At 39.2% G+C, this 13,952-nt stretch overlaps 2 protein-coding genes across 6 annotated transcripts in view; both read left to right on the plus strand.

The window, feature by feature from the left end:
* LOC113008222 (ephrin type-A receptor 6-like) overlaps window positions 1-9,866 on the plus strand; it is a 182,410-nt gene extending 172,544 nt beyond the window's left edge. The window contains exons 12-17 of the mRNA XM_080290340.1: window positions 12-73; window positions 425-634; window positions 3,282-3,431; window positions 5,784-5,977; window positions 6,271-6,420; window positions 7,629-9,866. Of these exons, the coding sequence (XP_080146466.1) occupies window positions 12-73; window positions 425-634; window positions 3,282-3,431; window positions 5,784-5,977; window positions 6,271-6,420; window positions 7,629-7,743 (881 nt within the window). The 3' untranslated portion in view covers window positions 7,744-9,866. The remainder of the gene's footprint in view (window positions 1-11; window positions 74-424; window positions 635-3,281; window positions 3,432-5,783; window positions 5,978-6,270; window positions 6,421-7,628) is intronic.
* An 805-nt stretch (window positions 9,867-10,671) lies between these two features.
* LOC113008151 (ADP-ribosylation factor-like protein 6) lies at window positions 10,672-13,639 on the plus strand. Of its 5 annotated transcripts, none has more exons than XM_080290345.1 (8): window positions 10,672-10,991; window positions 11,205-11,255; window positions 11,356-11,417; window positions 11,530-11,598; window positions 11,695-11,789; window positions 12,161-12,290; window positions 12,743-12,798; window positions 12,910-13,639. In XM_080290345.1, the coding sequence occupies exons 1-8, from the start codon at window positions 10,869-10,871 to the stop codon at window positions 12,924-12,926; spliced, it is 603 nt and encodes a 200-aa protein (XP_080146471.1). In that variant the 5' UTR covers window positions 10,672-10,868; the 3' UTR covers window positions 12,927-13,639. The 5 variants fall into 5 exon arrangements, with proteins under 5 accessions (XP_080146471.1, XP_026001140.1, XP_080146470.1 ...); XM_026145355.2 differs by having other exon boundaries at window positions 10,673-10,991; window positions 13,199-13,639; XM_080290344.1 differs by having other exon boundaries at window positions 10,673-10,991; window positions 12,743-13,639.
* Window positions 13,640-13,952: the final 313 nt, after the last annotated feature.

The raw sequence follows: 13,952 nt of genomic DNA on the forward strand, positions 1-13,952 counted from the left end.
TGTTTTTGCAGGCAGGCCTGTTATGATCGTGGTGGAGTACATGGAAAATGGATCACTGGACTCATTTTTGAGAGTAAGTGTTGGAGTGTCGCAGAACTCAGGCATGATTATTTCCTCAGATAGTCTCAAAATCTCTGCTGTACATATTTTTACTGCCTCTGCATGCCTTTGCACTTAAGGCTTTGCGAGATCACTTCTAGTAACATTTGTGACTCATCACTTATATGAATTATGTAATGTATTTACTGTAGCAGACTCTCCTCTCAGTTTGCTGCTCAGCTTAATTCTGAACAAACTAGTTTCTTCTTCTTTTTTGTCAGTAAATTTTCTTTGTCTTGCTCTCTTTATCCATCCTTACCCTCCTTTTTCTGCCTTCTCTTTCTCTGACCCCATACTTTCCTCAATATCCTATTCTTCCTGTTAGCAACATGATGGTCACTTCACCGTCATCCAGTTGGTTGGCATGCTGCGTGGCATCGCTTCGGGCATGAAGTATCTGTCAGATATGGGCTACGTTCACCGAGACCTGGCAGCTCGAAACATTCTGGTCAACAGCAATCTGGTGTGTAAAGTGTCAGACTTCGGCTTGTCCCGAGTCTTGGAGGACGACCCGGAGGCAGCTTACACCACAACGGTACACCTGACACCCTCCAATAACTCAGCCCTCATAAACCAAGCAGCTGCTGCTAATTTATTACAGCTTTTCACAAAGCTGAAATCATTTTGTTCTATGTCACAACTGGGAAAAATGTTACTGTTAGGACCTGCACTGAGGTTGCATCGATCCATTATTTTCCTGGGATTTTAATGTTGAACCATTTTAGGAAACTAAGGCTGTAATGCATAAAAAGCTTCTGTTTTTTTAAGTTGTTTCTCCATCGTTGCATTTTATCGCCTCAAAAATTGCTAGATGTGAAATATTGACAGGTAAAGCCAAGAGAAATCTAAACAAAAGATGAAAAACAAGGAGCAAATTCAGAGGGGATATCACTGAAACATGAAGAGATGAGCAGGCAAAGAAAGTAAGCAGGAAGTGTAATCGATTGCAGAACAGACAGACTGACGACTAACAAGGGAGACGCTGAACAATATATACACATGAGGAGCGAATAGGGATCAGGCACGGGTGGACAATAAGTGCAAAGCAGACAATCATAGAGGCAGGAAAACAAAGGAAACAAAACCAAAGAGGCACATAGAAAGTGATTACCAAAATAAAACAGAGACACTGAAAACACAAGGAGAGACAAAGGAAACACAGGGGATAGTGAGGAAAGGTAATGAGAAGTTAGTGAGGAGATCTGAGCCTCGACAATAGCTACAGCAGCACAGTAATATCCATGATAAAAGTTTACCCTCACTCCAGTCTTATTCACAGCCAGCTGGTGTAAATCTGGCTTTGGTAGCGAATCTCATTAGAAGCAGAGACTGAAAGTTTTAAACCGCAAAAGGCACGGAAGTCCAACCTAGCAGCTGTTCCCTAGCTGTTAGGTTGGACTAGTATGGCAGTATCAAAAAAGAAAAACGGATTTCCAAAGTAGCTTCTACACGTACTCTGAAAACTTTGCATCTCCAGAAACCTAGTATTCAAAAACACATCAATACTGAAGCGAGGAGACGAGAGTCTTGTGGATCTTTTTTCTTTCAGCACCTGTTGCTTCTTATCATTGTTTCACTCAAACAAATCCCCAGATGTCAGTGTGGAAAAGTAAAATGAAAATCAAAAATGAAATATGACACTAAAAGTTTTGAATTTTCAATTAAACGGTTCTATTTACCGTGTATGCTGATGCTATCTGTATAAGAAACCCGATGCATTGCTCCAACTAGATTAGGCTGATTTAATTTAGATTTTCCTGCTTTACCGGCCGAGGCAAGCAAAAGATGGACTAGCCTTAAATTGCAAAAGTGAAACTTTCAGTGCTCATGTGCTAAATCTGTCTGAGCCCACAGTGACCTCCATTTCCTGGTTTGTATTGAGGTTTTTGTGTGAGGGAAATGCTGTGTTTACGGCTCCAAGTTGAACTTTCTGCCTCACAACACTGTGGTTGAAATCCAAAAAAGGGAAGTGAAAGGTGAGGTGAGCTGAAAGGAGAAAGGGGAGAAAAGAGGCAAAAAAACCAGAATATTTAGCACAGTGACAGCAGCATTATTGAAGACTACTTTCTGTTGTTATATCATACAGGATGAGAGAGTCCAGGCATATTTACCCTACCTATTTGGACAATTGCACATTAAGCACATTCAGTTTGAAATTATGACTCGAATGCAAAAATGTGCAGAGCTAAAAAATCCAGATCTTTAATCTGAAAACAGGAAATGGTCGTACACTTGGAGGCAGTCAGTGAGGGCAAAAAGAACAAGCAGACAAAAGACAAGATCCCAAAACTGCAAAAGGTCATAAATGGAAGAATAACAATGAACACTAAGAAAAAAAACACCCAAAACAAAAGCTAGAAGCACTGAAACCTTTACTGCAAATAATACAAGAGGACTTGGCACTTAGGTACCATATGCCCTGCACTCCCTAATTTATTAATTAGGCGGTGCAATTGATAATTATTCACTTATTAAATTTAAATAAACTCCACCTTGGAAAGTCAGAGCACCCACACCGACCCTGATTCTGCAATCCAAAAGGCAGCAGCACATGTAAACAGCAGTAAAACTGTAGAATTTGTAATCTGTACTGTCACCGCTGTGCATTTGTGAATTACTACATATGCCATACACAAAGCACCGACCAGGCTATATCTGTGAACGTCCTGCTGTGGCGTTTAAGCACATAAAAGAGGTATGGCATTGTACCTCAGATGTTACCAACCTTAAACCTTTATATTATCGGCTGAACGTCTCCACGCTGCCCGTTTCTGTGATTACTACTGCTCAAATGTGACGTTGCTCTTTTACTCTGACATCAGACTTTCGAGATGAAAGGAACACAGCATATCTCACAAAAAGGGTGTGAAACAGAGAGGACAGATGTACTGGATGCTACAATAAAGTACATCTTACTTTATATTTGTACAAGGAGTCCAAGTTGCATCAAACGCAGTAGAAAAACCTCAGTGGAAGGTACAGCCTGTTTTACACATTATAACTGAAGTTTAGTGACTTTCCAAGTATTTTTAGTCTGAACTAAATGGTTTCAACAGTGGATGTAACTTTGGGGACTTTAATAAACTTGAGGGATGCATTTACTATATGCTGGCATTTTGCTCATATGTGTGCTTGCATTATTTATGTGTGGCTTTGTTTTACCTTTTATTTTTCATGAGCAGGGTGGTAAGATCCCAATTCGATGGACAGCTCCTGAGGCCATCTCATACAGAAAATTCTCCTCGGCCAGTGATGCATGGAGCTACGGCATTGTCATGTGGGAAGTGATGTCTTATGGAGAACGACCATACTGGGAGATGTCCAATCAGGATGTGAGTATTCCTGTCATATGAGGAGAAAAACTATTAAAACTAGCAGGACTTCATGATAAAAATATAGAGCTTGTCTTTTTAATATAATGTACTTCAAGATACATGATGTAAGATTTTCTGAAATTGGATTTTGATGCTGTGAAGCAAATAAATTGCACATTCAGTTTATTACTTCGGCATTTCATTATTTTATTTTAATTTCACTCTTTATCCTGTAAAATTAACTTTACATGTGTAAAAGATAAGCATATTTTACACGAGGTATACCAAGAGAACGTGTAACACCTATTCCAGCATGTGGTATTACAGGTCATGGTTACCTGAACTGGAATTGTAGCTGGAGGCTACTTGCAGAATAAAGATATCTCTACTCTTAAAAATTATATTTTGTGAGGAGTGGAGAGGCCAGACAGTTTTTAAGTAAGTGGTCAGGCCAAAACTGTTATTTTGGGGGTTGTTTCGTTTTGTAATGTTTGTTTCTGTATTTAATCAGTGTTTTCGAGATCGCTGTTGTTTGCTTTTGGAGCAGATGTCACTGTGTACACCATCAGGATTCATATAAAATAATCTTTTTTATACTTTTCAGTTAAATTAAAAATAAAATTTGGAAATACTGCTTGATTTATTGATTTTAATTGTTGCTACATACAGTAGTAATTTGTTGACATAGCTCATAAGTTGGATGCACCATTAAAATGTGTCCATGTGGGACCAACAGCTACTGACTGAATGGCTAACCTGACCTAACAGGTTTCATCATTTGTTGTGAGTGGCAAGAAGCCAAAAGTTGGTCTTGTTTTGTCTCCAACATGATTTTGCACAGCAATAGTAGCAACACACTGTGGTAGCAACTAGAGGATACTTTGCTGCTATTTTCGTCTTTATGGCTGGTGGCAACCAGTGTTAACATGCAATACCACCTGTTTTATTGAAAAAACTTCTAGGTAATTGCTTTCATTTTTAAATGTTCTCATCAATGCAGTATGTCAAGCATATAAAACACCTGTAGAGTGTGATTGCTCTGTACTATTTGCTTTTGAATCACTGTTTCCTTCATGTGTTCTGCTCAGAGTTATATTGATGAGACGTTTTTCTCTCACAAACCTCTCCTTTAACCTCAATCCACAATAATATTGACTTTTCAGATCCTCCGTTCCTGCTTCACTGTGTAAATTTTAAGTTTGTTTTCCATTATATCTCTTAAAGTCGATGCCCTTTCACCTGCTCTATGACTATTTGCTCACATCAAAAACCTACCTCTGAGAGAATCGAGGTTAGGAACAAAGATACTGGTGATATCCACCCAAAGGATAAAAAAGATGAGTAAGAGGGAATGGAAAGAGCAGTAAAGGTGAGAGGTTCAGAGGACTGCGGGCCAATCAAGGGAGAGTTTATAGCTGTGGATTCAGTGCAGCTGAGCAACCCGCTGATCCCTGGGCTGTGGTCAGGGATTGGAAGGACCTTGGTGGAAGCATATCCATCCCTCTCTCCGCTGAGTGTGAAAGCTCGACTGTAATCCCCTCAACCCTTTACAGACAGACTCACACACATACATACACAGACGACCCGGCACACACATTCACTAAGGTCCCCAGGTTTGGGGAGGATTTGTGCTGTTTGGGAATTGCTTAGAAGTGCTTTCTAAGTCAAAAGGCCAGCCAAGCCACAAAAATCTGCCAAAGACTGTCTCATCCTGGTCAGCCACTTACCACTGCTCGCTACAAAGATACTTGTAGATACGCCACTTTCCTTGAGGGGATCTGAGGAGATAACGTATGGATGTTAAGACACACTGTCAGCTGAACTCATGATAATTTGAAGAACAAGTGAAAAGTGACTGATAATGTGGCATAAATACAATAATAACATAACAAAACTCTAAACCAGTATGTGAAAGGAAACAAAACAGAGATCACACTGAAGGTTTAGCCTAAATGTGGCCCAAATCTGCATTTTTTTTTTTGTTTTATGTGCCGCATTTGGCTTTGACTGATGGTGTTGAAGGAGAATGAGTCTGGCTGCCTCTATTCTGCCACAGCGCCACCTTTTATGAGCCAGATGTCAGGTGTGTTCTGGCATTTGTGCCACCTCTAGCCACAAAACACTTGGCGTAATCCATGTCAAGCCAAGCTAATGACTTTTGTGCAACATCTGGCGCACACAGCATTTGCCAGTGTTCTAATTGAGCTGCTGTAAGTAGCCAAGAGGCCAAAACTGGTCTGCTATCTTGGAACGTTGTCATGTGTATAACTGATATAAATCACAAAGAAATCTCTAACTTTTAACCAGACTGGTTTAATGGCAGTCTTCAGCCAGATTTAGACCATTTACCACGTCCAACTCTTTCTCCAGGTGATTCTGTCCATCGAAGAGGGCTATCGGCTCCCTGCACCAATGGGCTGCCCAGTAGCCCTGCACCAGCTAATGCTGCACTGTTGGCAGAAGGAGAGGAATCATCGACCAAAGTTTACAGATATAGTTTCTTTCTTGGATAAACTAATCCGTAACCCAAGCAGCCTGCTGCCGCTGGTAGAGGACATTCAGAGGTACAGTACTGAAAAACTTTTTGTGCCATGAAATGAATTAAAGGAAATGCACTCTGGCTAAAAATGACCAGTGAACCAGTGAATGTGTTTTTCTGTGGGAGTATTCTTACTCCAGGACAGAGTATGAGTTATTTTCCTTGAACACTGACAAACGTTTTCACTCCTACACCTAAAATAAGTGACACACTAAGAACTTTTTGATGCTTTCACTAGTTTTTCAATTTTGAGATGACTGAATATGGACATACTATGACATTAACCTTTATTTCTTTTCTTTTTTCTTTTTGCATTAGTCTACCAGAATCTCCGGGGGAGGAAATGGACTACCCAATGTTCATCTCTGTCGGCGACTGGCTGGACTCCATCAAGATGAGTCAGTACAAGAGCAATTTCATGGCAGCAGGCTACAACACATTGGATTCAGTGGCGAGGATGAGTATTGAGTGAGTAGAACAGCTCAAATATAACCGTTTTTTTAAATGTCACGAAAGCATGTCAAGTTTGCATGTTACAAGAAGTGCAGTTCAGTCTGTGAAGCTGTTCTATAGCTCCCAGAGAAAACTTTGTATAGATAGGTAGAAATCACAAGGATAGGCAATGATGTAAAGTAAGATAATTCTATAGTAATGTAATGTTTTAATGTTACGCTACTTTTCACATTTATTTCACTATATTCTAGACAAATATTGCCTTTTTTTATTCGTCTGTATAAAATATAGGGCAGCGCGGTGGTTAGCACGGTTGCCGCACAGCAAGTAGGTCCTGAGTTCAATTCCACCATCAGGCCAGGGTCTTTCTGTGTGGAGTTTGCATGTTCTCCCTGTGTTTGCGTGGGTTCCCTCCGGGTACTCTGGCTTCCTCCTCCTTAACATCAGAATAAAATCTGTGCACCGGAAGCTATATGGCATCAGTTTCCATGTCTGAGCAATTTCTGTAGTTTAATGTCTCTGTATCATGGTAGTTTTGCCCAAAAATTGAAGCTGTATCCAAATTTCACTGCAGTGTTTCTCTACAGACTGTGGTGGTCTTACTCAGCATGACTACAATTTACTCATTTTCCTTGAAGGTCTTGCAGGCAGCTGGTTGCGTAACTGAAAATGGATTTTAGCCATGACATAAGAACCACTCATCCAAACAACTCCACACTGCACTTACTTCGATGCTCAGCCATGCACTCTCCAAGTTTTAAAGTAGATTGGATGAACACTCATGGAGAAAAGAACAGACACATATGCAGACACATGCTGCTTGCATATTAATGTGCTATTAATATCAAGTCAATCTGATATTAATCTAGCACAGTAACATACACTGACAGCACCCATTTTGTTGTATCATGAATACTTTTATACTTCAGGTTCATTTTGCTAAGTTTTGTGAGTTTTTGAGACCCCTAAATCATTAGTATGACTTAGAGTGGGGTCACATATTCAAACTTATAATCAATTAATTTTTTTAATTATCAGGAAATATATTCATCTCAGTGACTGCAAATGTTGGTCGTTCTTTTGTCTAGTTGTATAATTTAAGATTAAAGCACATCTAATTGGTGACACGTGATCAAATAATTACCTTCAATGAGAAGTCCTAACACAGTTAAAGTGTTTTCTGCATGTGTCCTTGTGTGCTTGTTTTTCCCCTCTCGGCCTAGAGATGTGAGGCGTATTGGTGTGGAGCTGATCGGCCACCAGAGGCGAATCATCAGCAGCATACAGACCCTTCACCTTCAGCTACTGCACGAACACGAGAAGGGTTTCCATGTATAAGGACGCCCTTTATTATAACCTGGGATGGACAGATAGATGGACCAGATGGAAGTGAGGTCTAGACCATGTGACAGACAGTCTACAGCCTGTGCCTGGGTCTTAACCCCTCATACAGGAGGTCATTGGACAGACTACTCCAGCAGACTCTCCCCTGGTCTCATTCACGTTCTACAGTAACAAACTTTTTTTACTATACACCCCTTACACAGTATGCCTGGTTCTTCCAGACTATTTCAGCCTGATAGACTGTTCAGGCTCTCCCAGGCCTTCACTTAGGGGAATGTAATGCCTTGTTGCAACAACAGTACTTTGTGTGTGGCGCAACAATATCTAGAGGTGTAGATTTGCAAATGTAATCTACTGATTCTTTTTCTTTGTATGTTCTTTTTTTTTCTTTCTGCTCTGAGTTATGTGCTCATGTAGCTGCTATCGGGTGTGCAATGGAAACATTTTGTCCTTTGAAAAAAAATATATATATATCCTCAATATTTTTTATTTTGGAGTTTGATATTTTATCATAAAGGTTTATTTGGATTGCTTTAGTTACCCTCTCTCCAGAGAATCTGGTACACTAATACTTGAAGAAAGAAGCGGGAAGTTTATGAATGTTTAAAAGTGTATAGACAAGTAATAATAATTATTATAACCTAATATGAATATATGTGCAGTCCTGTATGTGAAAGCCCTAGTAAATCTGGATCTTATTTAGATATTTGATTTTACAGAAAATTGGTTTGTTTGTTTGTTTTTTAATCAAAAACAGCAATACAGTATTATGCAGTCACCTCAGTATCTCAGAGAAAGATGAAGAATTGTGCAATGAGAGAACTCTTGTTGACATACAAACATGAGGCTCACATAACACCATCCGTCAGTTTTAGTGTCATACCCAAAGCTTGCAAAACTGGATCTGTTGCTTTTAGATGAACCAGTGCGATCAGCCTGTTTTGTTTTGGATTCTTTATTTATTTACTTGGATTGTGAATGTCATACATTGCCTGAAAGTACACGAATCTCCACTGTCTTAATATATGAATGTTCACAGAGCTTAGCTATAGAGGAGAGACGTTTGGTTGGAAACTTAACAGGGACTTATATGATGAAATTCTTCCATGCTGTTATTGGTTTTTTTTCTTGCACACACTCACACAGACAGTACTGACAGAGGTTTGCACTTCAGAGACAAAGCTGATCCATGATGTCAGAGAATAGCTCATCTGGGGCGCAAGATCACCAGATGGAGTAATTGTGATGGTGTAAAGATTGTGATATGGGAAAACTGTGTACATAAACATAGCCTAATTTCAAACTGGCAGTAGATGTCATGTTGTTGGATGTTTGCCATTGAGATGAACATTTTCTTCATACTCTTAAGTCAGCTGAGAATATGCAGTGGTGAAGAATAAAAGTACTTAGAGCTGGAGGCAGCAGAAGTAGCTAAAAGCTGGTTAATGGAAATCGGTGTGAAAAACGTCTGTAGTCTTAGTTACGTGAGGTTAGGACAGATGTGTTCGCCAGAGAGGGAGAACCAACATAAACAGCAGCATCATAACTCATCATGTGTCATTGTAACATCGACAGTAACAAACACAAATGCTCAAAAACACACAAACAGACACAGAATGCCTTACAGTCTGCGGACCATGCAAGCCGTTTATAAGTTTCAGTGCAGTCACAGGACCTAGCCATTAGTCTGAATTGTATGAGAATAACCTCCCATCTACAGCTGTGGGTTTTAATAAGAATTGGAGCTCAATGATTAATGTCAAGGGCAAACTGGATACAAAGATCTGTGCCTTTCGGTCACGGCGCAGTCATGCATCCAGGCCTTCAGGAGCAGGAAAGGTGCACGCACAGCACACATTCAAACGCGCACACACACACACACACACGCTTGCAGTCACCGCCGCTCTACAGAATATGGGGAATATCAGATGCTGTTTGTTTAGCATGTTCTACTGCTGAGCAATGTTAGAACGTTCTTTTGTACAAAGTACAAGTATACTTATAATTCTTGTATTTTATTTTTCTATGATTTCCAAAGAGATGTTGTAGATCTTGCACACTGTAAGAGGCAGTTACAGCGAATATTTATTTGCAAATAAACATGAACAGTTCTGGTGGTTGACTGCTCATTTCATTTGGTTCGTTTTCATTCACTATCACTTGAATGAGACGCAGAGCGGCTCGAGGAAAGGAAAATGTCTCTTCGGTCAGACAGGACAGGCTGTCCTCTCAGTGAAGATAACGTGATTTAACAAAGCTCAAGGACTAAGCTCCATCTCTCTAATCTGCATTTAAGTTATTGTCAAATGTATGTGACTTTTCTCTTTAAACTAGGCAATTATCCTGACATTTTACAAGGTACTGATAACCAAAAGATGGAGCTGTTGGACCACTCAGCAGCTTCAAAACTGTTATATGAGAAGATTAAAATATTAACTACTTAGATAATAATAAAAAATAAAGACTACGTGCATAATTTTCAGATTGGATACGCTATATACTTTCTGCTGAGAGGAGTGCTCATTTCTGAATTGTTCCATTGAATGTTAAATTAATTAAAATTTACATTTCAGGTCTTAGAATATGCTTCTATATGAGATTAATGTGGCCAAATGTGAAATTTTAGATATCCTATTTTCTGTATTTTTTTCAACTACAGTATTCTCTAACAGATGGATTTAATTAGATTGTAAAGCATGACAGAGTTTGGCTGCCGTCATTAAGTGAGCAGAGGATGCTGATGATAAACTGCTGTTGTTTGCATGTGTTTTTGCACCTTCAAGGGGGGCCCAGATCTGAGGCGGGTGGGGGCCTCCAGAGTGTTTGAGTAATAAATCAAATGCATCAGGCCGGGGGGCCTGGGAAGCTCCATACTCCTCATGATCAGGTCGCCGGGTGGTTCACCGAGCTTAATTCGTCCTAATAGGATTACCTTGCACAAGCTGGGATGCCCAGGGAGCATCTCAGCTTGCGGCTCTATTCATGGCATGTACTAGGAACATTCACGGCTATGTTTATCATTATTTTTTGCTAGTCTGAACACATTTAATACCCAGTAATCAGACCATCTATGGGATGATGTGTTGAAAAATTAATTGGCATAGCATCAGCTGAGTGTAATGGGGTTGTTGGATAAACTGACGGGTTGGCTCGGCCTGAAGAAGAAAGAGGTCAACGTTTTGTGTCTTGGACTGGACAACAGCGGCAAAACTACCATCATCAACCAGCTCAAACCACCTAATGTAAGTTCATAACTGAGCTTCAAGAGTGAGGTATTTTGATATCTTTTTTTAAAGTGGAACTGAGAGGCATTTGTGTTTATGGTCCTGTAGGTAGAGAGGCTTTTAAGACGTGTAAATCTTTTCTAAACACCTGCTAATTTGGTAAACACGCTGTACGAAGGCCTGTCACAATCTATATTTCGCTGCAGTCCTTCACTGGTTGCTTGTTTTCAGCATTCGAATCATTTAGGCCCATTGTCAGAAGAGTGGAAACATGTTAGTCAGGTAAAGCCCGTATTACACTTTAATTATGCTATTTTGTTGTTGACATACTTTTGCCGTTACTTGTCTGTTTTTGTGTGTTTGTGCTCGGGGATGAATGCAGACACAGGCACAAGAAATCGTCCCAACAATTGGTTTCAACATCGAAAAGTTCAAGAGTTCAAGGTAGAATGTAATTCCGCAATTTTACAGTATATTTAAAATGACTAATCCAGCAGTTTTTTATGATGTTAAGCTGTCTTTTTCCTCCTTCCTCTCTCCTCCTTTCTGCACGCAGCCTGTCCTTCACAGTCTTTGATATGTCTGGGCAGAGCAGATACAGGAACCTGTGGGAGCATTATTACAAGTAGGGCAAACAAACATGAACAACAAGCCTTTTGCTGGTCAGATATTCAAACTTTCAAAACTGACACTGTACATCTCCTTCTCCTAACTTCTGTAGAGAGAGCCATGCCATCATATTTGTCATTGACAGCAGTGACAAGCTGAGAATGGTTGTTGCTAAAGAGGAGCTAGACACTCTTCTCAACCATGAAGGTACACAATCTTTGTTTTTAGACACATTTTCTACACAATTTAGTTTGTCTGGGTATAAAAACCAAAAGAAACAGTATATAACTGATGCAGATTGTGTGTATAACTTGTTTAAAATGCCTGAATTATGAGGCCAGTTATCTAAACCCTAGTTAAGTAATATTTGCACCATTCATTATAAGCTTGAACTGATACATTTTAGTGGCTTTAATCTAGGTAGCATCAAGTAGAGTGATCATATTTGAAGATATCCTGTCCAACATCTAACACTATCTGTAGTGTAATAAAAACCAAAAAATCCCTCCTAAAAGCTTTTTTTCCCTCTGGCTCTTAGATCACGATAAACTGGTCTTGACATTTTTTCTTCTATGCAGATATCCGCAGCAAAAGGATACCAGTATTATTTTTTGCTAACAAGATAGATCTGCAGGATGCAATGTCTTCTGTCAAGGTCTCACAGATGTTGTGTTTGGAGAACATCAAAGACAAGCCCTGGCACATCTGGTAATTTATCTGCCACCCTGAGTTCACCATGCTGAGAAGTAGCACACAATAAAAACACCTCCAGAGACACTGTTGAGTAATTTGTTACCAAAGTCATTCAGGTGTTTGTAGTCTTCGAGGAAGTGCCCTTACTGAACAGAGCCAAGTCTCGTCACACCCCTATCTACTCCATTGTATTCTCCCCAAGTTTACAGCTTGAAATCTTAAATAAAGATAACGTGTACCGTTTGCTCCCCGGCCACTTCCTGTTTATTTGATTTGTCTATGGTTCATGGGGCACGGCAACATGCCATCAGTGCGTATGTGTGTGTTCCACCTGGTTACTCATTAGACAGATGGTAGAGTGATGGATTAAAAGCTTGACAGCTTTAAATGTCCAGGATCCAAGAAAAGTCATGAGAAAGTGAATGTGTGTCACAAGCAGATTAACTCCTGGACATCTTATTTTTCAGTGCCAGCAATGCTATCAAAGGGGAGGGCCTTCAGGAAGGGCTGGACTGGCTACAAGGTAAACTTAATGATGTCATACTGGGCTGAAAGAGAAAGAGGGTCGGAAAATTTAAATGTCAATACTTTCTGCATCTTGTATTAAGTGCTGTTGTTTTGTTCATACCCTTAGATCAAATTGCACAGTAAGTATAATTATGCTTTATTGTTGTGACGGTGTTATAAAACTGTGATTGTGATTGTAGAATGTATTTCTAATGTATTTAAAACACTCTCTGGGAAGTAAATCCTGCCTAAATCAGACCTTTCCTCGACTATGTGTTGTATTCTATGTCCTGTTTCCATCCATAGTCCTCTGTAAATACCACAATTAGCTGATTTTCTGTTTAATAAAAGTTACTTTTTGTTTCCACACCCCTAGACAAAAAAGCCCAATCACAATTCTGTTTTCCTTTTGTCAGATCACTTGAAAACAATGAACACATGAATGACTGAAATGGCCGTGACTACGGACAAAGGGGACATGGTAACTGGATCTCATTCATCATCTGGAGTATTCATTACACTTGATGTTGTAGGCCTTAAACTTACATGTTAAATAACCTACAAATTCCTGAGCACGCAATAACTCTAAGATCTACTTACCTTTGGGGAAAAAAAGAAAAATATCAAATATATTCTGATTATTTAAAGCACTCCCTGATAGATTTCCTTGTTATATACCATTATGAGTACACTCTGTAAACTAAAAATAATCATTTATACTGTTTCTGTATACAGTACATTTTTTATTTATTGAAGCTGCTTTTTTTATTGACACAATGCTTTCTTAATTACATCCTTTTTTGAAAACGTTGTCAATGCTGAATATTGCACTGTCTAATAAAAGCTTATTTGCTGAGTGTATGCTGTGTTTGTAGCAGACGTGATACATGCCGGAGAAACTGAGACAAAATCAAAGTAAAAATTTCACTTTAATAAATTAGAAGCACAACGAACCACTTAGTGAGTACCACACTTACATGTTGTGCGAATAAATAAACTGTCAAATAAATAGTCTAAATAGTTAAAGTTAAATAACCCTACTGTAATGAATAAATATTAAATAGTATAATAAAAGTCAACTTCAAAGCTGTCTTAAGAACAAGATTATAAAACTTTGATACAAATATTTGTATAAATAGTGATACGATTTGAACAGCTATTCAAACAGAT

This window comes from Astatotilapia calliptera, chromosome 16, assembly GCF_964374335.1.
Source record: "Astatotilapia calliptera chromosome 16, fAstCal68.1, whole genome shotgun sequence".
Taxonomy (NCBI): Eukaryota; Metazoa; Chordata; class Actinopteri; order Cichliformes; family Cichlidae; genus Astatotilapia; species Astatotilapia calliptera.